The sequence below is a fragment of the Lutra lutra genome, chromosome 13 (assembly GCF_902655055.1).
Source record: "Lutra lutra chromosome 13, mLutLut1.2, whole genome shotgun sequence".
Lineage (NCBI taxonomy): Eukaryota > Metazoa > Chordata > Mammalia > Carnivora > Mustelidae > Lutra > Lutra lutra.
This window is the reverse complement of record NC_062290.1, coordinates 4,554,207-4,581,198: the sequence shown is the minus strand read 5'-3', so window position 1 is coordinate 4,581,198 and position 26,992 is coordinate 4,554,207. Positions and strand designations below refer to the sequence as shown.

Below are 26,992 nucleotides of genomic sequence, written 5' to 3'. Positions count from 1 at the left end.
TCCCCTTCTTACCTCCCTCTTCTCTTCCCTCTCTCTTTTCCTTTTTTTTTTTTTTAACATAGAAAAAATTTACTTATTTTTAAAATAAAATGCTTTCCATTTGCCAATCCGCAAAGGCCTGTCTGGACAGGACCCAGCTGGAGCTGTGTGGGCTGTCCCCACACGGCCCTCTCCCACCTCCACCCTTCTTTGGGTGGACATGCCTGGGGGCTGCACTCGGGGCTGCGTGCAGGGGCTGGGCCATGCCTGCCTGGCACTGACCCTGCTCATTTCCCCCAACAGGCAGCCCTCTGGCCAGCTCCCCCTGGAGCTCAGGGAGCTCAGCTGTGACAATGGAGTCAGGAGGGGAGGCCTCAACAGCCCAGCCCCCCATTGCTGCCTTGGGGGAGCTGAACTCTGGGCCTGGCTGCTCCTCCCGGGAGCTCCCGAGGGCAGACCCAGGGAAGCTCCAGGCACTGCCACTCGGACCTAGAGCCCACGGCAAGGACTCTGACCCTGGGAGCCCCGGCAGCCCAGTTGCTGCAGGGGATGGCCTCCCGGATACAGGCCCCTCGGGGGAGCTGAATGGTGGTGCTAAGCTCCCCAACCGGGACAGCGGGATCGACAGCCCATCCTGCAGCGTGGCTAATGAGCAGTTCCCCTGCGGGGAGGGCAGCGAGGCTGGCCAGGGCCCCACAGTCCTGGGGCCGCAGCTGGACGGAGCCCCAGAAGGCAAGGCCCTGCAGGAGGTGGCCGATAGCGACGTGGGTGAAGGCAGCGGTGAGGAGCCCGACCCCGAGAACAGCCCCCCAGGGGACCTTGCCGACCTGGCCAAGGTAGGCCGCCCTCACGTCCTGGGGTCACAGGGGCTCTTCTGAGGGTTCGTGAGGTCAGAGAGGCCCTGTGGTGGGTCAGCGGGGAGGGCAGGGGCTCTGGCTCCCCAAGTGACAACCTCCCAAGCCTAGGTTCCATGTCCTCATGGGGGTGCAGGGGCCCCACCCCCAGGACTCTGGCCATAGGTCTCAGTGCTCATGGAGCCACCACCACACCCTCCGTCAGGGCTAGCTGCCCACCTCGCAGAGCCCCTGTGTTATGAACAGGGAACCAAGGGTCACCATGGGGCGTGGCAGGGGTGGGAAGGGAGCAGGTGTCCCGGGAAGCAGATGTGCCCACGCCGTGGTGGGTCCACTGTGAGAGAGCCCCTTTGCGTCCCGACAGCACCCTGGGCTCTGGGGTCTGCACTGGGGTACGTGGGGACGAGGAAATGAAGCAGAGGGCCTGGCCCAGAGACATGGCCTGTGCGAAAGGGTCCCACAAGCGTCATAGGAGGCACCCGATCTACTGGCCTGGTGGGGACAGTCCTGGCTAAAGGGCCCCGTGACAGAAGACAGGTCTGGCAGACGAAGGACAGCCTTGTGCCCACACTGTAGTGAGCTAGCTTCAAGGGAGCGGGCAGCTGGGAGTCATGTTTGAACGTAGGTTTTGTTATTACTTGGGTATGGAAACACTGAGAGGTCAGGGTGCGTCGGCCATTGAAAAGATAGTTCGTTGCTTGCGGTTCATACGAGGAGGAGCAGGCCAGGCCCCGGGGCCACACGGGAAGCACCAGAGTGGGTCAGGAGGCAGAGGGGGTGGAAACTGCGTGCAGGCCTGTCTTGTTTCTGTGGGAGGGAACAGGTGAGGCAGGGTAAGCAGGTTTAGGACTGGCAAGCCTGAATGACTTGGCACTGCATAGAAGCTGTCCACGGTGTGTGGCAGCTGGTTCTGAGTGACCAGGGCGGGGGGGGGGCCCGTGAGAGCCCACGGAGGTGCTGAGGTGGCTCTGCAGGGGCCGGTTTGTGTGAAAGGCACAGCGCATGGGTCGACAAGGACCCGAGATGTGCAGATGCCCTACAACGTAGAAACTAAGTGATGTGGTTACTACATGCCACACCATCGGTGGCTCTCAAGGCGTGCTCAGGGGGAGCTCCGCTGGCCTCCCGTCTCGCAGGTAGTGGGGGGCAGGTGCTCACCCCAGGCCTGCTCCCCGTCTGCCCACGCAGGCTCTGGGGGAAAGCCTATGCCTTCATGTCTGCAATACGGATGTGGGTCTATTTGCTCGGTCAGGCTCTGGCCCGTCCTCAGGGTGACCCTATGCCTTGCGTCCCCCACCCAGGGAGCGGAAGTCAGCCTTCGTCCTGCGGTGGAAGTCCCATTTACTGGTGGTTCTGTCACAGGGGGACAGTGAATGTTGTCAGAGGCTGCTTCTGCAGCGACACAGGTCATTACAAGTGTTTCTCACTGATGTTGAGTCTCAGAATAAACCTCCCCTGGTCCTGGTGTCCAATCCTCTTCTGTACCATTGAGTCGGGTTTGCTGGTGTCCTGTTAAGGACTTCTGCATCAGTCTGCACCAGGGTCGTCCATCTCCAGGGTCCTTGGAAGGTCTTTGCCTTGCTTTGGTGTCAGGGCAGTGTTGGCCTCAGAGCTCAGACGTGTTGTCTCCTTGTCAGTGTTTTGGAAGCACTTGAGAGAGATTGGTATTAATTTTCCAGTGAACCCAACTGGTTCCAGGCTTTTCTTTGTTGGCAAGTTTTTCATTGCATATTCAATCCACTTACTCCTTCTTGGTCATTCAGATTTCCTATTTCCTCATGTCTTCAGTCTTGGTGTATTTATAGGAATTTATCTGTTGGTCTAGGCCGCCCAGTTTGCTGGAGTGTAATTGTTCGCATCAGTCTCTCATGATCCTTTTTATTTCTCTGATGTCGGTTATAATAGTTCCTCGTTTATTTCTAATATTACTAATTTGAGTTTTCTCTATTTCTTGTTAATTTGGCTAAGGTTTTGTGAATTTTGTTGATCTTTCCAAAAAACAACTCAGGTTGATTGATTTTTTCCATTGTTTTTCTGTTCTCTGTTTCATTTATCTCTGATCTGATCTCTGTTATTTCCTTCCTTCTGACTCTGGGTTTAGTGTGTTCTCTTTCTAATCTCTTGAAGTGTGAAGTTACGTCGTTGATTTGAGATCTTTCTTCCTTTTTCACACACACATTTACAGCTACAAACGTTCCTCCGAGCGGCGTTTGCTGCGTCCTAAGTTTTGGTGTTTGTATTTTCATTTTCAATTGTTTCAAGCTATTTTCTAATTTCCTTTGCGACTTCTTCAATTCTTCTTGAAGACTGTGTTGTTTAATTTCTACCTATCTGTGGGTTTCCCAGTTTTTCTTGTGCTGTTAATTTCTAGTTTCATTCTACTGTGACTGGAAAAAATACTTTATGTGATTTCAATCTGAAGTTTGTTAATGCTTGTTTTGGGGTCTGATATATAGACCATCATGGAGAATGTTCCATGTGCACTTGAGAAGAATGTGCCTTCTCCTGCTGGGTGGGGGGTCTGCGTCTGTGTTTGTTCATACCCTCGTTTCCTCACTGGTATTCTGTCTACGTGTCCTGCCCAGTGTTGAAAATGCAGCACTGAAGTCTCCTGCAATCACCATGCTGCTGTTTCCCCTTTAATTCTGTCAAAGTGTGCTTTCATATATTTAGGACTTATGAGGTTTGGTGCATAAATATTTAAGCTTTTTTTTTTTTAAGTCTTTTTATTAATTTAAGTCCTTTCTGCACCAAACATGGGGCTCAAACTCAGGACCCCGAGATCAAGAGTTCCACACTCTTTCTTTCTTTCTTTTTTTAAGATTTTATTTATTTATTTGACAGACAGAGATCACAAGTAGGCAGAGAAGCAGGCAGAGAGAGAGAGGGGGAAGCAGGCTCCCTGCTGAGCAGAGAGCCCGATGCAAGGCTCGATCCCAGGACCCTGAGATCATGACCTGAGCCGAAGGCAGAGGCTTTAACCACTGAGCCACCCAGGCGCCCATCATTGCTATTTTGATAGTTGTTTTCCACACATCTTGTGGCTTTTTTGTCCCTTTCTTAGAGCCTGCCTTATTTTTTATTGAATTTTTTGTAATGGTATGTTTTGATTCCCTTCTCGTTTCCATTCATGTATATTCTATAGATATTTTGCTTGTGGTTACCATTGAAATTACATAAAGCCCCTTGAAGTTAGAGCCTTCTGTCTTGCACATGGCTGGCCTGTTTCCAGGACTTTCAAACTCTGGTGCGGGTCATGACAGCACTCCCAGTTGGGCAGACAGAAGCCAGCAGTCCCTCAGGCGGCCCCCAGACACGTCAGAGCCCTGGATGTGAGGCTCACTGTCTCATTTCCATCCGGAGTGGGACCTCCAGCCTAGGGACTACATTCCACGTGGGCCATGCTCTGCTGCCTGGGAAGGGACACGAAAGGGCGTGCCAGATGCTGCCTGGTTTCCCCATTTGCTAGAATCTCTTCTTGGTTTTACCGTGATGTGGAGCGATAGCTTCTCAGCTCTCCTCTGGGTTCTCACAGAGGGATTCCGCTCCATACGTTGTTGGCACCATGTCTCTGGGGAAAGGAGGGCCTGTGGCATTCTAGTCTGCCATCTTGCTGACAGCAGGCCACAAAATATTTTGATGTGGCTGCTGTAGCTGCTCTGTGGTCAAGGTCTCAGGAGGGCAGAGTTGTATCTGGGATGGTTGGGGGGGGTTGGCAGGAGCTGTTGTGCCTTCCCTAGAAACCTCCCTGAGAAGTCCATCTGTGAGAACTGAGCCCCTTGGCCCAGTTCTAGTGGCCTCCTCTGGCCCCCAGGCCCCCTGGTTACCCCCAGTGTCAGACCTGCCTCCCCAGGGACCTGTGGTTCCTCTCTCTGCAGTGCTCTGAGCCCCCGAAGCTGCTCCACATCGCCCAGGAGCTCCTGCACACCGAGGAGACCTATGTACGGCGGCTGTACCTGCTGGACCAGGTAGCCCCCCAGGGCTGGGGTCCTGCCTCTGTGGGCTGCTGGTTTCAGAGGCAAAGTCCCCGTCTCTTAGCGCTGGCTGGCCCTTCCAGCTGGAGTATGAGGGCCTTCACACTGAAACTCAGGCCACTGTGAGTCTCCTCCAAAAACTCCTCCTTTTTGCTGTCTGAGCCTGGGGCTCTGGGGCCAAGGTCCTGTCCCGTCACCTAGTTGGAGGGGTTCTTCCTGGCAGTTGCATTATCTGAGCATGGAAAGGGGCTCTGGGAAGCTTGCTGTCCCCAGAGCAGCCCGGGTTCATGAGCACAGGAAGTAAACCTCTGCTGGACACCCAGAGTTCTGCCAGGTATCGCGTCCATGTGTAGCTCACAGAGCAGAGAAAGGAAATCCGGACCCTCCAGCCCCTTGAGAGGTGGGCAGAGGCGGGACAGCAAGTCCGCATCAGCCGAGGACCGTGTCTGCCTCTCCCGCAGTCCTTAGCCATCAGTGAGCTGGCTTTAAAACCATAGGTCTGAGCCCGTTTGATGAAGCGGAGGTTCGTTAAGAAAACAGGAGCCCTTCCCCCCAGCTCAGCACCCACTGTACGGGCCTCCGTACCCCCAGGTTTTCTGCACCCAGCTGACAGAAGCCGGCATCCCTTCGGAGGTCACCACGGGCATCTTCTCCAACATCTCGTCCATCTATCGCTTCCATGGGCACTTCCTCCTCCCCGAGCTGCAGACGCGGATCACACAGGAGTGGTGAGCGTGGCCCCTGGTTCCCGGCCGCTGGGTCACGGCAGCTGCGCGGGATTCTCGTGGTCAGCCTCTCCGTGCGGAGTCTGTGTGCCCGAGAGACAGGCAGGCACGGGGCGGGGTGGGGGTCTCGCAGGTCCAGGCTCCTTCCCTGCACGGGCCTGGGGCAGCGCTGACCCACAGCGTCCCCACACCTCTGCTGCTTCGTCTGCGCTTGAAAGCTCCTTTAATCCCCGCTCAGGCTCTGTGGGGTCTGTGAACACCAAACAGCAAGTAAACGGACCTCGCAGGTTTGTTTTCCCTCCTCAACATACTCCACCTTTGCTTTGGAGACTGAAGCGTTCCCCTTCCCAGGGCACTTTGGATCCTCCGGCTGCCCCCAGGGGCTGTCCTTCTGTCCCTCTGCCGCGTCCGCTTGTTCTTCATGGAGCGCCGGCTCGACTCTGAGTCTGGAGAGTAAAACATCACAGGCGTGGCCCTCCACTTGCCACTGTCCACTTCGCATGCGTCCCCTACTCTTCCCGGCGCTGCTGCTTTGCTCTGGGCTGTCTGCTCTTTCCTGTCTTCTCCCGCCTGGCTTTGAGCCAGCACCCGGTCTCCTGGGGCATTGGGTGCGTCGGGAGCTCCGCCCCTTCGCTCCCCGAGAGCCCCTTCTCCAGCAGCAGCCAGGCGAGTGAGGGTGCAGAGGCCAGGAGCCTTGACTCGCGGGCGTCCCCTCAGTTGCCCAGCCCAGTGAGGGTCCCTGTTTGTGGGTCTTCATGAGGAGCTCACTCCCCCTGCAGAGCAGGTCATACTGTGTCCCTAAGGCCATCGGATTAAAGCCCAGAGCCCAGCTGACCTTCTGTCCACACTTGCTAAAAATGGGTTTTCTCCTCGAGACCACAGAGAGACTTCTCGTGCACAGACCGCAGGGAAGAAGGCCCACCCGCCCGCCTGCACAGGCAGCCCACCCTCCAGGGACGGTGACCAGGGCACGTTCTCATGATGCCACCCTGGTGGCTTTTTGCACATGCCTCCTTGCTTTTGATGATGTCTTAGGGTCACTTCCCCTTAGAACTGTGGTTCAAAGGTTAAAGACTATGGGTATATTTTAGGCTTCTTGAAATTTATTTTCAAATCCCTGTCCGTGCCAGGTTTATTACTAACCTGCTGCTTTCCAATGAGATTGCCAGAGTCCACTCATCCCATTGTTCCTGAAATTTGCTCCGCTAAGGGGTGACATGGGGCTTCACAGATTCTCTCCGATGAGCGGCCTGCCATTTCAGCGGTTGCGTCCCCGCTAGCACCCCTGGCCTGGAGCAGTGGTCCTGTGTCCGCACAGTTGGAGAGCCACGGGATCCTCTCATTTACCTCCGTGTAACACATGGTTCCCCCCTACATGGTACCAGGGAGGAAAGTAAGGCTCAGAGAGGGTGACCAGTTTGCCCACCATCCCACAGCGCTGGGAGTCGGGCCATTACCCCATGGATTCCGGGTGACGTCCCCGTCCCACCCTGGCCCCTCTGATGACCTCTCTCCCCCCACAAAGGGACACGAACCCCCGGCTCGGGGACATCCTGCAGAAGCTGGCCCCGTTTCTCAAGATGTACGGCGAGTACGTCAAGAACTTTGACCGGGCCATGGAGCTGGTGAGCGCCTGGACCCAGCGCTCCCCAGTGTTCAAAGACGTAGTCCACAGCATCCAGGTAGGCCAGCTGCCGGCACACGCTGGGGTCGCGGGAGCGTGGGGAGATTCTGGGAAGCTGCAGCCCGTGTCCTGCTCTGCTGAATCACTCCGGGACACAAGTCCTTGTTGTCCTTTCACGGGACGGGGAGCGCCTCCGAGAGGGTGTGTGGTCTGTATGGTCATTGTTGTTGGGTGGACTCTGGATCCCAAGGTGACTGTGACTCCCGCCTCTCTCCAAAGTCCCCTCCTCCCTCCGTGAACTCAATTTGCCAGGATTTTACACATTAAGAATGTTTTTTATTATCTGTCCTGTATCTTACAAGTTATTTTCCCCATTGATTTTTATTTACAACATTGTTTACTAAACAAAATTTTTAGTTTTTAAGGAACCACTTCTACCAGTTTCTTTATTAAAGTGAAGTCTTTTTTTTAAAGATTTTTAAATTAAAAACAACATTTAAAAAGATTTTATTTATCTATCTGAAAGAGAGAAGCAGGCTTTCTGCTGAGCAGGAAGCCCGATGCGGAGCTCAGTCCTGGGACTCTGGGATCATGACCTGAACTGAAGGCAGATGCTTAACTGACTGAGCCATCCAGGTGCTCCACATTCACCAGTTTTTAAATAAAATAATGGTTTTATTTAAAAAAAAATTTTTTTTGGGGGGGCGCCTGGGTGGCTCAGTGGGTTAAAGCCTCTGCCTTCAGCTCAGGTCATGGTCCCAGGGTCCTGGGATCGAGCCCCGCGTCGGGCTCTCTGCTCCGCGGGGAGCCTGCTTCCTCCTCTCTCTCTCTCTCTGCCTGCCTCTCTGCCTGCTTGTGATCTCTGTCTGTCAAATAAATAAATAAAATCTTTAAAAAAAAAATTTTTTTTTTTTATTTGACAGACAGAGATCACAAGTAGGCAGAGAGGCAGACAGAGGGAGAGGGAGAGGAAGCAGGCTCCCCGCGGAGCAGAGAGCCCGACGCGGGGCTCGATCCCAGGACCCTGGGACCATGACCTGAGCTGAAGGCAGAGGCTTTAACCCACTGAGCCACCCAGGCGCCCCTATTTTTTTAAATTAAAAAAATGGTTTAAAAATCTTCAAAGTAATGCTTATAAATGTATTTCCTATCCCGTGATTAGATAATTTTTTTTCTAATGCTATGTCTTTGTTTAAAAAAATTAGAATTGCTATTCCAGAATAGTTTCCAGGTGGGTTGTGGTGTGAGGTAAGAGTCCAGTTTTCTTTCTGTGAATAGTTAGCTACTTATCCCAATATCCCGTGTACCCTGAGCACCACGCTTGAACGTCACATACCGCATCTGTGCACACACACTATACATACATGTGTGTGCCTATGTGCATTCCCACGGACACACGTTCCTCCTTCTGCGTTTCCCCCCTGGTCCTGTGGCCCTCGGGTCACCCAGGATTTCCTAGTGTGGAGTCCTAGATGCCTCTGTGTCCCTGCCCACAGAGGACAGTTCCAGTCCTTCCTCCTTTAGCTCCTTCACCCCTGGTCGGGCCAGCCCCAGCTGTGTGCACAGACTGCCCCCTCTAGCCTCCCAGGCTGTGCCTGTGGCCGAGCCCCAGCCCTGAGTGACCAGCAGGAACTAGGAGCTCACACTGCCTGTGTCAGCACCACTGGCCAGAGCACTGGGAGGCTGGAGGTCTAGGCAGGTGCAGGTGTGGGGGCCACGCACTCCTGCTGGGGCATGAGGTGCACTGTGGTTTCCTCTCCCAGAAAGCATGTGCCCCTCCAAAGTGTGTCCCTCATGGTTTTAGGAAGTTTCTTGCAGGGAGATACTTTGGAATTCCGTGAATGTCCGGTTCCTGGTCACCCCTGATTAGCCTCCCGCAGAAGGGTTGTTTCTGTGATAGCTGCCAATGGCGCTCCTTGGGCCCTGTCATGTCAAGGGCACTTGGAGCTCCTTCAGGCTGGAGGCTGTTCTCTTGTGAGCCCTGAGTGGCACGGGTGGCAGGCAGGGAGAAGCAGGGGGACAGTGTAGCCCCCAGCAAACTCAGGGGGAAGGCTGGAGCATCTTAACCAAGGAGCACATGCCTGGGCACCTGCAGGGAGTGGAGGCAGACAGCAAGGGCAGGGGCCCCCAGTGGGACAGCACTGAGGTGGCAGAGGTGGCCGAGCAGTGACTGAAGGCCAGGGTGGGGGGCGGGGCACGAGACCTGAGCACCCACCCCTGTGCTAAGGGTTGCACTTCCATCAGAGCACACAGCCACACTCAGAGCAGCTTCTCGGCAGGGCCGCAGGTCCCCCGTCGTAGTTGGGAGGCCAGTCCTCCCTGGTGTCCAGGGAGGGAAGAGACCCAGCCCCCGGCACCCGAGTAAGCGATCGTGCAAGTGAACGTGGGGTGGGGGGTTACCTGGGAGGGAAGCCTTCCCGTAAGGATGAGTTCTTTCCCCCGAGAACCTTTATAAAAGCCTGCACGGGGGTCTGGGTCCTTGCTCCATTGTTCAGTCTCTCCAGGCCTCGGTTTACCCTGCTGTAATGTAGTCTGCAGTCAGCAGAGTCCAGGTGCCATGGAGGCCAGAAACGGGGGCCAGGTCCACACGTGTTTCTGCAGGTGCCACGTGCTGCCTTTCTCCCCCACAGAAGCAAGAGGTGTGTGGGAACCTGACGCTGCAGCACCACATGCTGGAGCCCGTGCAGAGGGTCCCCCGCTACCAACTGCTACTCAAGGACTATCTGAAGAGGCTCCCAGGAGATGCCCCCGATCGGAAGGACGCAGAAAGTGAGCCCAGCAGCCACCAGGCCACATGGGAGCTGGGGCCCCTGCTGGGAACCCACAGGGAGAGAGGAGAGAGACATAGACAGGGACAGGGACAGAGCGGGGCAGATTGCCCAGTGCTTCCTAAGCACATCTCAGGAAGTAACTGCAAGGGATAAACCGCCCTGCCCCCACTGCCCTTAGAGGGGGGATCCTGGTTCTGGGGAGGGAGTTGCTGATGCTGGCAGAGGTCAGGTCCCAGGAAGGGCCTCATGGGGCTGGGGGCGGCTTGGGGAGTGGGATGCCAGCCCCCCCAGACCCCATCACCAAACGGAGTGTGTCTGCAGGGCCCAACCCAGGGCCAGGTCTCCTGAACAGCCTCGACACCCACAGGGAAGGGTGGGAGCAGGGCAGCCCCTGACGAGGCGGCAGGCGCCCCGTAGCCCGACTCTGCGTCTTCCTCCTGCAGGGTCCTTGGAGCTCATCTCCACCGCTGCCAACCACTCGAATGCTGCCATTCGGAAAATGGTGAGTGTGGAGCTCATGGAGGATGCCCGAGGGCCCCACAGCAGGCACACCCCACATGGACAGGGGCTCCGTCACAGGAAAGACAGGCCTGCCGGATCCTAGCTCTATGGCTCCATCTCAGCCGGTGCCTATCTCCACCAGCCGCTGGAACAAAATCCCACAGACAGGTTCTGGCCACACTGTGTATCTCGAAGCTGGGTGCCAGCAACTTCTGTCCCCGGCTTCTGAGCAGGCAGAGCATGTTGTCTGATGTCTCATCAGGGTTGTGACCCCATCATGGGGCTCCCACCCTCAAGACCATGACCTCGTCTAAGCTTCACCTCCCGAGGGCCCCACCTCGAGACACAGCGCAGAGGTGGAGGGGACAGTGTCCCCTGTTGTTGTCCCCCTGTTGTTGTAACACCTCCAAAGCCCATGGTCTGTGGATCAGGGAGTTCTCTGCGGTGGCCTTGTCCCTTGTGTGGCCTGCACGGTGCCTTGGCAGAATTTCTAAGTCCTTGCCCAGGATTACAGATCAGGGCAGTTCACAGGAGAATCCAGACTCCTGGATTTCCTGAGAAACCCCGTAAGTCCCACCCCACAGCCTGTGCTTTCAGCCCTTCTCCAGGCCGCCACAGTCCCCACCCACCCCGGTGTCTCCCAATCCTGAGATATGTTTATCTTCACACAGGCACTGCTGTTTTTTGAGAGGAAAAAAGTGAAATATCTGTTTGACCCCACATCTCTCAGTCATGAGAAGTGAGAAGCAGGGACTTGTTTTAGCATGGCCGTTGCTATGTGCGGCCCAGTGCTGTGTTCTCCTTAGGTGCCTGTCCCCAGGTTTGCTCTGGGGCCCCAGGACAGACCAGCCAGAGATTAGGCCCATGGTGGGGTATCCACTGCAACCCAAACAGGTCATGGTTTACTCTGGGTCCTTTCTGTCAAACGTCCCTTTCCACCTCCCCACGACTAAATCTCGTGGAGGTGAAAGACTTACTTCTCAGAGCTCTGCGGTCCTGAGCTCACATGGGGCCTATGGATGTTTCAGGGAGTCCCCATGGGTTTCATCTCTGAGGGATGTGGACAAGGCCTGAGACCTCACCCCAGGCCTTCCCACCTGCAGCACACCTGTAATGCTTCTCTCTCCTGGTCTGCTGAGGCCTCTGCCATGGTGATAGGTGGGGGGCTCTGGCATTGGGTCCCGGTCTTACCCCAGGCCATGGCCTTAGGGAGTGATCAGTGTGTGCTTGTAGGAGCCTCTTCACACGCCCGCTGGTCCCCACCCCCTCAGCCTGGACCACTGCCCGGCTTCTCCCAGCCTCCCCACCTGCCGTCTACTCAGTTTCTGATCCACACTTCCCCAGCTCAGAGCTTCCTATAGGGAACCTGTCTTGTTGCTCTGTGTTCAGAATCCTCTAGCCTGCTATTGCTTGCAAGGTGACACCAGCTGTCCCATGTGCATACCCAGTCCCCCAGTACATGCAAGGCCCTTTGGCACTCCCCTGCCTGCTTCTGCTTACTCTCCATGCCAACTCCCCTTTCTGGCCCCACACGCACATCGACCACTTGTGTCTTGACCAGAGGTGAAAGGGCTAGCCAAACTAGCCTGCTTACAGGCTGTGTAGGCCGAGATTGGCCAGGTGTGAGGGCAGCAGCCCCTGTGGCATAGCAAGTCCAGGCTCTATGGCGTAGACCCGTGTTACTGCAAGCCCAGCTCTCCCAGCCTTCCACTGCATTCTTCCCTTGGGGGGCTGGTAGCAACTGGTCAGGGACCATGGCTTCTGGGCTCAGAGCTGGGGCCACAGGCTGACACCCCTTTCCTATCACAGCCCAGGGGCACTGGTTGGCCGCTGACCACACCGCCAGTCTTGAGGCCAGAGGGAGAGGACCTGCAGACTGGCGGAGGTCTGGTCATGAGGGCACTGGGCCACATGGTCTAAGTGTGGAACAGGGAACCAGGCAGGGTCACCACAGGCAGTGATGACTCCGGGGCAAGAGCAGCAACAGCTTGAAATATCTCCTCTGACCGCAGAAGGGCCATCCTGGTTCTCTAGAGGCTCACTGGGTTTGTCCATAGCCCAGTTTCCTGGTCCGTAAATAGGGGATAAAATGGCCCCTACCTCCTGGGGTAATGCGGGAACTAAATGAGCTGATACCTGCCTTGCGTGTGGGCATAGCCTGGCCCGCAGCAGTGGTGGTAGCGGTTCTCTGCGGGCGAACATGGGTCCATCCCTCACTGCCCAGCCAAATGCGGCGCCCACGTTCATCATAACAGGAAGGAGACGCATTTTCCCGCCCACTCCATTATAAGGAGGCTCGTTGCCCGGTCTTGGTTCCCTGATTCCGGGCCATGCTTGCAGGGCGGGATTCCCTCATCCCGGGGTCCCCTTGCGGCCACCGCGGGCCTGAGCCCTGTGTCTCGCACAGGAGAAAATGCACAAGCTCCTGGAGGTGTACGAGCGACTGGGTGGGGAGGAGGACATCGTCAACCCCGCCAACGAGCTGATCAAGGAGGGTCCGATCCAGAAGCTGTCGGCCAAGAACGGCACAGCGCAAGACCGGCACCTCTTCCTGGTCAGGCCCCGCCCCGCCCCCGGGCCCCCATCCTGCGGGGCCAGAACCACGCCCCACCACGCCCCTTTAGCTCAGCGCCACGCCCTTCGCCAAAGAGCGGCGCTCAGCCCCGTTTGCCGCGCCCCTGTCCACCACCCGCTTCACCAGAGCCACGCCCAGTCCTGTCTGCCAAGCTCCCTCACCCCGGGAGCCACGCCCTTGCCCTCTCCGCCCTTCACCAGAGCCATGCCCATTCCTGTCTGTCACGCACCTTCACCACGACAGCCACGCCCCTTCGCCATGGAGCCACGCCCTGCCTAGCCCCGCTGCAGAGCCATGCCTCCCGCCTCCTTTCTGTCGAGCCTCCTTTGTTGGGGTGACACCCCTCACCCTGTACCTGTCTCGATTGCAGTTCAACAGCATGATCCTTTACTGTGTGCCCAAACTGCGGCTCATAGGCCAGAAGTTCAGTGTCCGGGAGAAGATGGACATTTCGGGCCTCCAGGTGGGTAAGCCCTGCCCTCTCACCTGCTCCCCTGGCAGGGCGCTGGACAAGGTGGGGACACTGAGCTCTGGCTGCTGGAGGGTCACCACTGTGCACCTGGCCTGCTGCCCACTTTTCAAGTTTCATCTCTGTCTGTGACCCACGTGTGGCCTGGGCATTTCTGAGTGCCACTCAGCCTGGTGTTGTGCATGGATCCTGTTCCCGTAATTGGCCTACCCACCCGGGTGCTGCTGCCCTGTGCGTGCAGGATGAAGGCCGGGGCCAACCTCCGTCCCTGTGAGGTTGGTGCTCAGAGCCTCATTTACAGACCCGAAGGCGAAGCTTGGGGTGAAAGTGGACGGGGTGTCCTCCCTGCCCAGTCCCTAGTCCCCTGGTCCCATGCACTATCCTCTCCCGCACCGGCTTGGAGTCCAGATGATGTTCTGTAGGCTCAGGGTCTGGACGATGTGTTGTCCTTGCCGCCCCTTACGGCCTCAGCCTTTCCGAGTCTCCTGCTTGGGGGCCACAGAGCAGGACTCTGCCCCCACTCCTGTGGGGAGGGCTCTGAGTAAACCCCCACTCCACAAATACCGACTGGATCAAGTACTCAGTCAGTATTCACATGTGAAGGTGTACCCTAGGGATACAAGAAAAAAAACTTCTTATTTTGAAATTCTTTGAGCCCCAGCTCAAGAAACATCCTTAAAATTAAAAACTACTGGAAAAAAATTTTTTTCATAGTTAGAAGAAATGATTCTTATAGGTGTTTTATGTAAGAAATTAGTGGTGGGTGGGTAACTAAATGTGCTAACACAGAAACCCTCAACTTTGGGGCATTTGGGAAATTCCTGCTCTGAGGCCTGATTCAGTCAGATTCTGGCTGGGCCTACTTCCCCCTACAGCCAGGCTGTGGTGCTGAGAGTGGGGGGCCTGAGGGCCACATCCAGCAGTTTCTTGGGGGTGGGATATCAGGGATGAGGGGTGGCTTCCCGCCATAGGGGCTGGTGGATCAGAGACCCCTGCAGAGCGGTAGAGAGCCTCGTGGCGTGGGAAAGCCTCCGTTTGTCTGGGGCTGGCGGCTGACTTGCTGGGAAGCCCGGCAGGCGGGAGGGTTTGGTCGGCACCATTCCAAGTGCAGAGGATGAGAGGTCCTAGCTCTCCTTCATGGACCAGCTCCCCCAGTGTCCCGCCCACTGGGTCGCCTGTGCCCCCTCCTCAAGAAAGACCTCTGTGTCTGAGAGCACAGGGCTGCCCCTCCGGGCCCGCTAAGCAACCGGTTGTTTTGTTATGTCCTTGGCCCTTGGCCTTTAGGTGCAGGATATCGTCAAGCCAAATGCGGCGCCCACGTTCATCATAACGGGAAGGAGACGGTGCCTGGAGCTGCAGACTCGGTATGGGTGGCCGTCCCAGCACCTGCTGTTGTGACTCAACACTTCAGCTGTTGGCTCCTTTTCCTAACAGGATAACCTTGTGATATGTTGGTTTTGGTTCATCATAATCACTGATTTTGTGGTTTAAAATGTAACAGTTCCGAAGGGAAGTTGATGAAAATGGAGCCTTGGCCTTTTTCTTCCCCCGCCCAGCAGACGTTCTCAGTCACCTCTGAGGAGTCTCCCAGACTTCTGTGTGCACGAACGTGTCCCGAGTTTTAAAATCACGCGCAGCTATTTATTGTGCAGCCCGTTCCGCTTCTTACTTTTTTCACTTAATTTGCCAGACGTCATGCCGTATCCGAGCCTCATTTCCAGAGGCAGCGGACTTCTCCATCACGATCGCCCGACCCATTCCTGTTCCCGGGCACCCGGGCTCCTTCCAGGTTGCCGTGGCAAAGGTGCTGCACTCAGCATTCTCGTGCCTGTTTAGGGCATATTTGTCCTTCTGTCCATCAGAAAGTTTAGTGAAGAGCTGCTGATCAAAGGGTAGCACATCTGCTTTAAGTTTTGGGGCCATTGTCCCACCCCCCAGTGATTGGGGCCAGGCTTGTGCTCTCACTGGGGGGAGTGTGTGGGAGATCCCATTTCTCATTTCCTCCAGCAATGTGAGATCTTTGTAAGTACCTGTTGTGGTCCCAGGAGGTGTTGATTTACATCCCTTGTAGAGGGGCCTGCAGACTGCACTTGACCTCACCTGACCCTGCCTGGATATACCTGGACACACCTGATGCCCCTAGCCACACCTGATCACACCTGACCCACCTGGACACACTTGACTCTATACCTGCCCCACCTGGTCACACCTGCCTTATCTGATCATACCTGACCCACCTGACACACTTGACTCCACACCTGCCCCCCTCCCCCGTTGCATCTGACCCTGCCTGCCCACAGTGTACCAGGCACTCAAGGACTGTCTTCTAGGCCTTGAGCTGCACTTGGAGGCTGTGAGCAGCTCAGCTGTGTGCCCCAGGGTTGAGAGGAGTGTGGAGGTTAATAGTGTTTAAGGCCAGGTTAATAAGATACTGTGTTTGTTTTTGTAGGACAGAAGAGGAAAAAAAAGAGTGGATTCAGGTGAAGCTCCTAAAATTTTAAAGTAATCAGGTGACCAGATTCTTGCACAGTACGGCCATTTAATGCTGAAACAAAGGATGGAGTGGCCTTGTGACTCCCCAGGCTTTGTCTGTCCATCCGTCCGTCCCTCTGATGAAGTACCCTCGCTAAGTCCCTTCAGATGCTGCCAGCCTGTCAGTCCGTTCAGTTGCTTAGCTGCAGTAAATATGCCAGTGCGAAGGGCTGGAGGCGGGCAGGTGGGGGGCCCTCACCCAGGGTGTGGATCTGCACTGTCTGGGAGGCCCAAGGGGACCCTCACCCTCTCCCCACCGCCAGCCAGCAGGAGTAGCAGGTTATGTGGGATGAGCAGTTGGCCTTAGAGGGTGGGGGCCTGAGGGTGGTCAGCCAGGCAGGGAGCTGATCAGTGTCCTGGGGCAGCCAGAGCAGACTTGGCTCGTAGGACACAGGGAACAGAGACCAAAGCCCATGAGGGCGAAGGTCAGAGCAGAGGCTGAGGCAAGGATCCTGGTAGAGCATTAACTGGGAAGAGCTGTGGCTTCTAGAATTCGTAGGATAGAAAGCTGGGCAAGGAGAGAAAAAGGAAATTTGAACAGATGTGAGGGGACATGCCAATGCAGGAAATAGAACCATGTCTGCCAATCTGTGTGGAGTGTCCGGGAAGCATCCGCAGCAGCTTGGAATGCTGTGAGAGGCACCAGCCGCGTGCAGGGGGGGCCTGGGGCTTGTGTCCGGTCAGTTGGGGACATGCGTGACCACAGGACCTACCTGCGGGGACAGAGGCGCGCTGGGTCCTGCCCTCGAGGGTGAGCTTGCTGAGGACCCTCGCTCTCTGGTTTTGTCTCAGGTCATTGAGGCCACCATCGAGAGGCACAAGCAGAACAGCCAGACCTTCAAGGCCTTCAGCAGCTCCTTCAGCCAAGAGGAGGACCCATCCCTCCCTCCAGATTCCCCTGTGAGCACCAATGTCCTAGGGACGAGGGAGGGACCTGGAGGGGGTATGCCCCAGGCCCCTGGAGGAAGGGCTGGCATCTCCGAGGGAAGCTGGTCCCCATACGCTCCCTGTGCTAAGGACCAGTGGCTGGCAGGCAGGCATCGCTCCCTGCCTGTCCTTTGCTGAGCACCAGCACGGGGGCCAGGCCTCACGAGGGGCAGGCGGGAAGAATGGGCCTGCATGAAGCCACATGTGAGGTGGGGCTGGGATCTTACCAATGCGGGCAGCTCATTAACCCCATACAGAGCCACCCTGGGGTCAAGGGGAGCCAGGAGGCAGGGGCCCTGCCCAGGGCCAGTTGGGTGAAGTCAGCTGCAGCTGCCCCCTGGGAGTCCGATGGGGGCCAGAGCCCCCTCCTGTAGGCACAACCGCCCTTGCCTTTAGAGTGAGGGTCCTCACGCCCACCTCCTGCCAGAGGTGCTCTTAAAACCAAGGATGCCCGGCCCAGCCCAGCCCAGCAGCCCTATGTCCCCAGCACCAGGCCTGGCACCCTCCTCACGGCCTTATCGGTCACTCAACATTTGCATCCATTTATCTTTCTGTCTAAATATATTTTAGAAGAAAACTTTGCATCTCTCCCAGGCTTCTTTGAACAGAGGCCTTGTGGACTCAGAACTATGTCTGTGGTTACAGCAGTGCCCAAGGAGCCAGGCTGCCCAGGCCCTGGAAGGCCTGAGGGTGGAGGTGGAACCCAGGGCCGCTTCCTGCGGGTGACACAATGGCACGGGGGGGGCTGCTGCAGGCTCCAGGGGCGTCCCACACTGGCCCAGGGAGGAGTGTGTCCCCAAAGTCCCAGCAAACACTGACCCTGTGGCCAGATGGAAGGGTTGGGGGTGCTGTCAGTGGTCAGTGCCGCACTGGTATCCATGCGTGGCCAGGGATCCTCGCTCATGCTGGCTGTCTCTGTTCCCTCCAGGTGGTGGGCTCCAGCTCAGAGGGGCCGGCAGTGGCAGCCAGCGGTGGAGGGGGTACAACAGGGGTGAGTGACCCCCTCAGCTTTGGCAGGGGCAGGAGGTAGAGGGCGAGGTCAGCCAGGGAGCTCTCCAGGGTGGGAGTCAGACCAGGGAGCCCTCAGGATGAGGTCAGACTATGGAGCCCTCTGGGGTGGGGGGGTCCGACCAGAGAGCCCTCAGGGTAAGGTCAGACCTGGGAGTCCTCTGGGATGGGAGTCAGACCAGGGAACCCTCTGGGGTGAGGTCCGTGGGTGAGCTACCCCTATGTGAGCTGAGTCCCCACAGTGATAGTCTCTGGCTGGGTTGGGAGGGGGCTGAGGGTGCCTGCTGGGACCCCCGCGTCTATTAGGTCAGTTGGGTGGTCACGGCACTGTGCTCTTTACCTTGTGTGGAAAGTACGTGGTTAAAACGACTTAAGGTGGTGCCTGATCCTTAGGCTACTCGGCCATCCGAAGAAGGACGGTCAGCCCCTGGCCCTGGGAGTCGAGGCCCCAGGAGGATGGAGGGAGGTCCTTGCTGTAGGCCCAGGAAGGCAGTGGTGCCCAAAACCCCCCCCTCCACGTCTGCTCACCTTCTCTCCACCTGGGTGGTACAGGCAGGGAGGGGGCTGGGCAGCCTATGTCCACGTCCCCCCAGTCGGGGCAGGCTGTGGACATGCTAGAGCCCCTCCTCTCTGCCAGCTATGTGGGGATTAGTGGGAGGGTGTTGGGTGCCTGGCCTGTCTGGGCGTCCAGTGCAGGGGAGCACGGTTATTAACTGGCCCACCAGTTGTGAGCCCTGCTGACAGTTGTGCCCCAAGACACCAGGGGAGTGTGGCCCCTGCAAGCTGCCAGGGGGTGCTCCTGGACAGACTTGGTGGGGAAGGGCTGGAGGCCACACTGTGGCTGTCTGCCCGAGCCCCGGCCTGAGCCCTAGATAGGGGTTTGCTCCTGAGTCCCCCATTCTCTCTGACCTGTCAGCCTCTCCCTCCCTCTCCCACGACCTCACCTCCCAGGCCGCCCCCGTCCCCCATCCCCTGGCAGGTGCTGCCCCTCCATCAGCCTGGAACTGCTAGTGAGTCTCCTGAATTCAACATCGAGGCCCAGAGCTCGCCCAGTGAGGTTGTGCTGCCCTTGTGGGTTGGTCGTTGTTCTGGGCAGCCCCACTTTAGACAGAAGTTTGATGGCAGGCCTAGCCTCTGCTTCAAACCCTGCATTGGGAAGGGGGCCCTGGAAGTGGCTTTTGGGGGGTGGCCATTGTCTCCGTGGCCACAGGGAACAGGGTTCCCAACATGAGCTGGATTTTTAGTAAGCGTAATTGGTCTCCCGCCTTGGCCCACGCTGGGAGGCCTCTGTCAGGTGCACCCAGAACCACAGCTCCCACTGCATACTAGAGCAAAACCTGGGCCCCCAACCTAGGTCCTCGGACTCCCGGGCACTGGGAACACCTTGAGAAGCTTTGAGGGAAGGATGGAGCATTTGGGGGACATGATGGGTGTAGGGGCCAAAGGACAGGAGGAACCCCCCCCCCCCCACTTATTCAAGTGGTGCCGCTGCCTCGTGGCTCTGGGGAACAGAATATGGTTCCCAGTAGTTAGTGTCATTGAGGCCAGCAGCATGGAAGTGGCATGGACAATGAGAGGGGGATGGTCTTGTCACAGCCCATGAACTCCCAAGGGGCTTCCTCACCCTCCTGGCCCTCTCTCCTCTCACTCTACCCTGCCCCAGGGTCTTTGCACCTGCCCAGAGCCCACAACACACAGACACAGTAACAGACAGTGGCCCCATGCTTTTCTCACCGGTGTGTCCTGTGAACAGAGATGTTAGTGGATCTGAGGTAGCTCAGTGTGGGTAAAAGTCTGGCTGTATAGGGTCTAACTGAGACCTGCTCAGTGTGCGTTAGTGGAAGGTGCTCTAAAATGAGTTTTCATTCTGACACCAAAAGACTGATCCTTGCTGCAGATTTAAGCTTTTTCTTAGCACACTTAGAGAGGAAGGTAAATCCCCATGTGGCTGCTGGTCTCCTTCCCTGAGCCCTGGTGTCCTCAAACACACGGTTCTACAAGCACCCCTTTCCTAAGAGGAGCTCAGCCCAGGCCAGGAAGTTTCACAAGGTGGCTAAAGCTTTTTGTGCTCTGCAGAAGTCATGTAGCTCTTCACAGAGAGGCTTTCTGGGGCTCGGGCTTGCAGGGGGACATGGGTACCCCTCCCAGAGGCTGAGCCAGGTCCCGCCCGACCACCTGGCCACGACCTTAGGGTGCACAAAGCTAGCGCTGCCCTTCCGCCCCAAGCCCATGCTCTGGGGTCCTGGACAGAGCTGCCCACAGGGAGCAGAGGGGCCGGGCAGGGCCTGTGTCCACAGTCTGCGGGACCCAGGGCCAGCTGGGAGGTGCCATCAGAGGCTGGTTGTCAAGCCGTCTTTGGGGCCGAGTCTTACCTAAATGTTCCTCCTCCTTCTGTGCTGTGGAGCCAGAAACACCCGAGTGAGTCAGAGTCTGCCCTGGGCAGAGACCACCGCCCACGCCCCAGCACGTTGGGTGCTTTGGGCGGAGACTCACAGATTCCCCAGTTCTGTACCTGCCTGAGGACTCGGCCCGGGCCTTTCCATGTCCCGGCATCCAAACAGAAGGCCTGAGCACCCCCTGCTGCAGAAATGCCCTCCGTCCCACTGGCCTGCAGCTGGTGATCTTGGCGCCACACCCCAGCCCCACTGCAGCCACCTCCTCCATCCGTCCTGGGCCAGCCCTCTCCTCTGGCCCCCATCCATGCCTCTGTCCCCCGGACGCCCCTATGGCCGTCTGGTGTCAGTGACTTGTGGCTCTGGCCTTGGGCCCGGCTGCCCTGCTGTCGACCACTCTCACCTCCCAAGCCCTTGGGGTCCTCACCTGGAAGACAGGGACAGTGGGACCACCCTGAGGGATGGTTGGGGGGTGGCTGCTGGGACACGGCAGACCTCAGGGATGGCCATGTTCCCCTTGTCTCTCTTTCCCTGCCCTGCATGCCAGGCCCCAGGTGGCTCCCCTCCCATGTCTGGCCCTGAGCAGTCCTGAGATGGTCTCTGGGAGAGGATCCCCGAGTGGGGTGGAGAGAAGTGGGAACATAAGGGGAAACTGGCCAAGTCAGTTGGGATCCATATGCTATGAGGGGCCTCAGGAGCTGTTGTCAACCCCACTGTACAGATGGGGACACTGAGGCTCAGGAAGGAGACCATCGTCCGTGGTCTCATGGCTAATGAAGGGCAGGGCGTGGGGGCTGGTTCCCACCTTGTACAACTCCTTCCCAGATGGGGAAACTGAGGCTCGGCTGGCCATTCTGCTGAGCCCCCACCAAAGCCTCATGCTGTACCTGCTCCTGCCTGCCCGCTGCTTGTGTGAAAGCTCTTGTCTCCGTGGGGCTGGGGTCCTGGACAGGAGTGGGGCCAGGAGCAGAGCACACAGCCACCCACCCACCCCCGCTCCCACACAGTTGTCCCAGGAGCCACTGGGTGGCGGCGAGGGGGCAGGGAGACCGGCTGCTTTCTACTTGTTTACTGCGTTTCTTCCTCTTTTCTGAGATATTCTTGGTGAGCCTCCCGCTAGGAGGTCCCTGGCGCAGCCGGCCAGCAGGAGCGTCTGGCTCTGCTTCCCCGTCTCCTCTCTCTGCTCTTCCAGCCCCTCTGTGCAGAAAGTCCGCTTTCTGCAGGAGCCGCTCTGCGGTTGGGTCCTTCTCCCTGAGCCGTGCCAGGGGCAGCTTTAAACCGCATCCCACTTGTGGCCTGGCCTCCATCTCGTTTGCAGGGGGCCGCTCCCTTAGTTTGGGACTAAACTAAAACAGAGTGAAATCAATAGTTTGACAAAGAGGGAAATAAATGCCTGTTTGTAGAGACTAAGGAGGGGAGGAAAGTGAGCCCCACCCTTGCCCTCCCACCCCCCACCCCCACCTCCGTCTCTGCGGGGGCTCTGAGCTTCCGGCCTACCTGGCCCAACGTGTGGAAAGGCATTCATGGTGTCCTCATGACTTGTCCTAAAGCTTGTTTAAGCTCTGTGAACACAAACCATGTTGTTTCCTGACTTCCTTTCGTTCCCCTTGTCAACTCCTGGGTGGGAGGACCAGACAGCTTGGCGGAGGAGAAAGGGAACACAGCCCAACCCGCCCCTTGAGTGCTCAGGTGGGCCCAAGGCAGCCCCTGAGCCTCGGCGACTCTGGCCCAGACGCAGACACTGCCTCCCTCCGGGGCCGCAGGGCAGACCTTCTCCAGCATGGGCTCTGGGCCCCACCTTTTCAGACCTACCAGTTCGGTCTGGGCAGAGTTCCAGACCCACCTAGAACCTCTGCATGCATGCTGGTGACCACAGGGCAGCCTGGGGAGCAGGGCTGGGTGGGGGCTGAGGCTACGATGCCCCAGCTTCCTTCCCTGCTGCATTTTGCTCTGTGCACGTGCTGCCCATGTGCTCACAGAGTGGCCCCTGCATACTTGCCTCCTGCAGCCTGAGCCCAGGAGGGGGTCTGGTAAGACCAGGCGCGACAAAGAGAAGCAGGGCTGCAGAAGCTGTGGTGAGACCTTCAACTCCATCACCAAGAGGAAGCATCGGTGCAAGCTGTGTGGCGCGGTGAGTGCAGGCACTCAGTACCGGGTCCCCTAGACCATGGGTGAGGCTTGGCGCCCCGGAGCGGACAGGCAATGTCCCATCTGAAGTCAACACTAATCTCCTTCCTCTGGTCAGCTCTGGTGTCTGACCAACAGGGCTGTGGTTGAGAAAGGACCAGATTCAGAACCACAGAGCTCAGTGCTGGGTGGCCTGGGTTGAAGGGGAGGTAAGGGACGCCATGCCTGGGAGGAGGGAGAGGGCATGGGGAGGGGTGGGGTGCAGCCGTTGGGGGAGCTGCGTCCTGCTACTTTGGTCCAGGTGCTCCAAGGGTGGTGAAGGTTGAGTGGGCCTGGGGGATGTGAGGCTACCTTCAACTGGTACCCCAAGTGATTACCATCTCTATTTCTCCTCACAGAGCCCCCCAGAACCCTTTTCTTTCTCTTGAGGATGGGCTTCTGAACTTGATATTGAAAGGGAAGATTATTCTTCATGAAAGGACTATTGTTGATTTACATATTTCTAGCTTAAGTTATTAAAAAGGAATTTATGTTAGCAGGTGGCTTTTAGCATGGAGCTGTCTTAGAACTGGTTTTCCAAAGAGCACCAGCAGACTGTGCCAGGTGTGGTGTTCATTGTCATGCCCTTGCATGAAACCTTGAGACACTGGGGGAAGGAGAGATAAAAGGATGGTCCTCAAATGAATGGATAGATGGATAAGGGATGGGTGTGTGAGTAGTGGATAGATGGAGGATGGATGGATGGATGGATGGATGGATGGATGGATGGATGGATGGACAGGTGGATAGGTAGGTGGATGGATAGGTAAGTGGATAGATGAATGGATGGGGAGGTAAATGGATGGTGGGTAGAGGGTGGGTGGGTAGAGGATGGATGGGGGGGATAGGTGGGTGGATGGGTGGATGGATGGATGGATGGATGGGTGGGTGGATGGATGGATGGATGGATGGATGGGTGGGTGGATGGGTGGATGAATGGATGAATGGATGGATGGATGGATAGGTGGATGGGTGGATGGGTGGATGGATGGGTGGGTGGATGGATGGATGGATGGATGGATGGATAGGTGTATGGACGGATGGATGGATGGATAGGTGGATGGGTGTATGGATGGATGGATGGATGGATGGATGGATGGATGGATGGGTGGATGGGTGGTTGGATGGATGGGTGGATGGATGGATGGATGGATGGATGGATGGATGGATGGATAGGTGTATGGACGGATGGATGGATGATGGGTGGATGGGTGGGTCTTCATCCATCTACTCACTAATCCAACCATCCATAAAAACAGAAATCATGGAAATTGCCAAGTCTTAGGGTAACTCTGTTTTCAGTGTTTTTGGAGACTGGATATCCGTCTTCCACAGCAGCTCTACTGTCTTGCATTCGCACAAATGATGCATAAGGCGTCGGTTCCTCCACGTCCTCACAAACATCCTCACCAATGCTGACTGCCTGTGTTTGGGGTACTAGCTATCCTGATAGGTGTGAGGCAATATCTGATATCTCACTGTGGATTGGGTTTGCATTTCCCTGGTGATTAGTGATGCTGAGTGTCATTCCATGTACCTGGTGCCTCTTCCCAATTTTCTTTCTGTGCACACAAACTGCAGGACCCTCCAGGAGAGGAGACAAGTCCTGGATGGCCCATGGGGCCAGCACTGGGGTCCTTACCCTCTGATGAGGCTCCTGCAGAGAAGCCCTTCCCCTCCACATGCGGTGTCCCTCCTGGCCCTGCAGCCCCTCCAGTCTCTTCCTGGACAGACTTCTGTCCCCGGGGGCAGGGTCACAGGTGCCCTCTGTCTTGCAGGTCATCTGTGGGAAGTGTTCCGAGTTCAAGGCCGAGAATGGCAGGCAGAGCCGCGTCTGCCGAGAGTGTTTCCTGACGCAGCAGGTGGTACCTGAGAGCCCCAGCCCTGAGGCGGCACCCGAGGAGCCCAAGCACAGCACAGAGGTGGGCAGGCCCAATGCTAGGAGCCTCATGACGGGAGCCCCTGTCCCCAGTAGCCTCTGCAGTGCTCACAGCTGTTGGCTTGTGCCAGGACAGATTGTGTGTGTGTGTGTGTGTGTGTGTGTGTGTGTGTGTGTGTGTGTGCGCGCGCGCGCGCACATGCTAGGTGCGTGGTGTGTGTGTCAGCCATGTGCGTGCACGCAGTGTGCGTGTTTGTGGTGTGCGTGCACATGCTAGGTGTGTGGTGCGCACATTCGTGGCATGCATGCACGTGCTGGTGCACTGTGCATGTGTTCCGGTGAACCACACACAGCCCTTTCTCATGAGCCACACCCTGGTTCCAACTCTTCCATTTTTTCTTTATTTCTGGCCCAATGCCACTCACAGTCTCAGTCCCCTGGAGGGTGCAGCCTGATACACAGAGGCCATTGTGGTGACCCTGGGGTGGGTCAGGCGGGCCTAGGCCCTTGTCCAGTATGTTCCCAGGAGGCAAGGCCTGCCCCCTCCCCATGAGGGTGACCCCTGTGGCGAGGCTGCCCCTGACCCACCCTTCATGTCTCCAGAACCCAGTGCCTGTGGACCCCCAGCCCAGCATGCTCTGCAGCTCCCTGCAGGTGTCGGACAGCGGTGTGGTGTGGAGTGAGGTGTGGGCCACCATCCCGGCGTCAGAACCCTTGGAGCTGGTGCTGCACTTGCCGAGAGACAGCCAGGTGTGTCCCCCACCTGCCCCCGGTCGTGCTAGGGGTTGTGCCCCAATTCTCACAGCCTGGAGCCTGAGGCCCACAGTGCCCAGAGGGGCCTGGGCCACGCTGCCTGGGACCAGCCCTGCTCAGGCTCCTGTGATCCTGGGGCCTTGGTTTCCCCGGCTGCGCAGAGTCATCCCTCTGCTGTCTGCCCGTGGGAAAAAGTGTTCTGTGGGGTAGGGTGGCAGAGGCCGGGATGCTGACACAGCTCTCCCTTGCTGCAGGATGGCGGGCTGCCACGCACCATCCCCCTTGCTGGCTGCACAGTGAGTGTGTTGGACCCTGTGGAGAGGCCGGACAGCAGGCACGTGTGGCGGCTACAGCAGGCCCAGCAGTCCTTGTACCTGAGCACCCCATCAGCGGACCTGCGGCAGCAGTGGCTGGAAGCCCTGAGCGCAGCTGCCCGCGGGGACCCTAGCCTAGTGGCCCTGTGAGCTGAGCCTCGGCCCGGTGTCCCGGCCCTGTGGCCACCATAACAGGGCCTGTGCCCACCTGGGAGGCTATGTGCAGGCGTGTGGGGCTCTCGGACTGCTGGCAGCAGACAAGCCACGGGACACTTAACCCTGGGGGGACCTCTTTCTGAAGCAGAGGAAACAGGCCCATGTGGCCAGCGTGTGTCCAGGAAGAGCCGTGACAGCGTGGCCTGGAGCAGGGCGCAGGCGACTGTGCAGTGAGGGAAACCCAGCTCCGGAAGGCAGAAGGAGAGGCCTGGGGGCACTCGGGGACACCGGGTGGAGGTCTGCAGCCTTGCTTTCCCTCCCCGCCACCCTGCCCCATCTGGACCGTGTGAGCTGAACTGTGACTGGCCTGGACTGCACCTTCCTGTTCTGCCCGCTCCCGGTGCTGCCGCCGCAGCCCGCCTCCCTGTTTGGAGAGGCCGTCGTCGCTGGGGGCATGTCTGCGGGACCTCCCTGAGAAACTCCGCAGAGCCCAGCGGAGGCCTGGCCCTGCATTACGTGGGGCCGAGATTTGTGCCCGTGTCCCCTGGCCAGCAGCAGGCCATACTGGTCTGTGAAAATAAATGCTGGCGGCCAGTAGCCAGGCACAGCCTCAGGGTGGGGCCCCAAGGAGGGGAGAGTGGGGGACGGCCCAGTGAGGACTGCGGGGAGCAGGTCCCGCCCCTGTGAGGGGGTCAGTGAAGCGCCCAGCCGGCCCTTCTCCCTGGTCCAGTCCCTTCTCCTCTGACCTCTGTTCTTTGCACTCACTGAGTACTTTCTATGTCCGCAGGCCTAGTGAGCTCTTCTCAGGGGCGCCTTGTCCGGGAAGTTTCACACGTGACAGCTGAGGAGACTGAGTCATAGGAGGTCCCACAGGTCTCAGAACTCCAAATATCAGGGGCAGCCAGGACTGACCCACTGGGTATGGGGCACTCCACTCGGGTCAGGTGTGGAACTAGGCCCCCCACAGCAGGAGCCCACGTGGGGTCCTCCTGGCCAGCCCCCTAGTGAGCTGTCTGGGACCTGTCCTCCTGCCCAGCAGGCTGGGGTCCCCATACACAGGTTTCCATGGTGACCTCAAAGGGGCCCTGCCCTCACCGGGCAGCCCTGGGGTTGATCACCAGGATCCTTAAGTATGAAAGAGCGTGCTGCCCCCCGCAGTCGGCTGCAGTCCATGGGAGAGCCCGGGGCCAGCCGTAGGCCCCACAGGCTGTGGCTACAGCAGGGCTGGGAGACATGCCCCCACTGCCCGTTCTGGACTGGGCTTTGAGGCTGTGCAGGAAGGAATTCCTCCCTGTGGAGCCATATCTCCTGCAGTGTGGGTGTTGGCAGAGTGGTCAGAGGAGGGCACGTCCCCTGGAGACCTGTAGGGAGAGCACACAGGCCAAGGGCAGG

General features: G+C 57.7%; 1 protein-coding gene across 4 annotated transcripts in view; it reads left to right on the top strand.

Annotated features, from left to right (window-relative positions):
* The window catches only part of FGD3 (FYVE, RhoGEF and PH domain containing 3), a 50,039-nt gene extending 24,077 nt beyond the window's left edge, over positions 1-25,962 (top strand). For all 4 annotated transcript variants that reach the window (XM_047699898.1, XM_047699896.1, XM_047699897.1 and 1 more), the window contains exons 3-18: positions 283-815; positions 4,712-4,801; positions 5,399-5,535; positions 7,058-7,214; positions 9,787-9,925; positions 10,371-10,429; positions 12,836-12,982; positions 13,374-13,466; positions 14,757-14,836; positions 15,922-15,952; positions 16,797-16,904; positions 17,860-17,922; positions 22,341-22,463; positions 24,277-24,420; positions 24,981-25,127; positions 25,385-25,962. In XM_047699898.1, coding sequence (XP_047555854.1) covers positions 333-815; positions 4,712-4,801; positions 5,399-5,535; positions 7,058-7,214; positions 9,787-9,925; positions 10,371-10,429; positions 12,836-12,982; positions 13,374-13,466; positions 14,757-14,836; positions 15,922-15,952; positions 16,797-16,904; positions 17,860-17,922; positions 22,341-22,463; positions 24,277-24,420; positions 24,981-25,127; positions 25,385-25,594 — 2,211 coding nt within the window. In that variant the 5' untranslated portion in view covers positions 283-332 and the 3' untranslated portion in view covers positions 25,595-25,962. The remainder of the gene's footprint in view (positions 1-282; positions 816-4,711; positions 4,802-5,398; positions 5,536-7,057; positions 7,215-9,786; positions 9,926-10,370; positions 10,430-12,835; positions 12,983-13,373; positions 13,467-14,756; positions 14,837-15,921; positions 15,953-16,796; positions 16,905-17,859; positions 17,923-22,340; positions 22,464-24,276; positions 24,421-24,980; positions 25,128-25,384) is intronic.
* Positions 25,963-26,992: the final 1,030 nt, after the last annotated feature.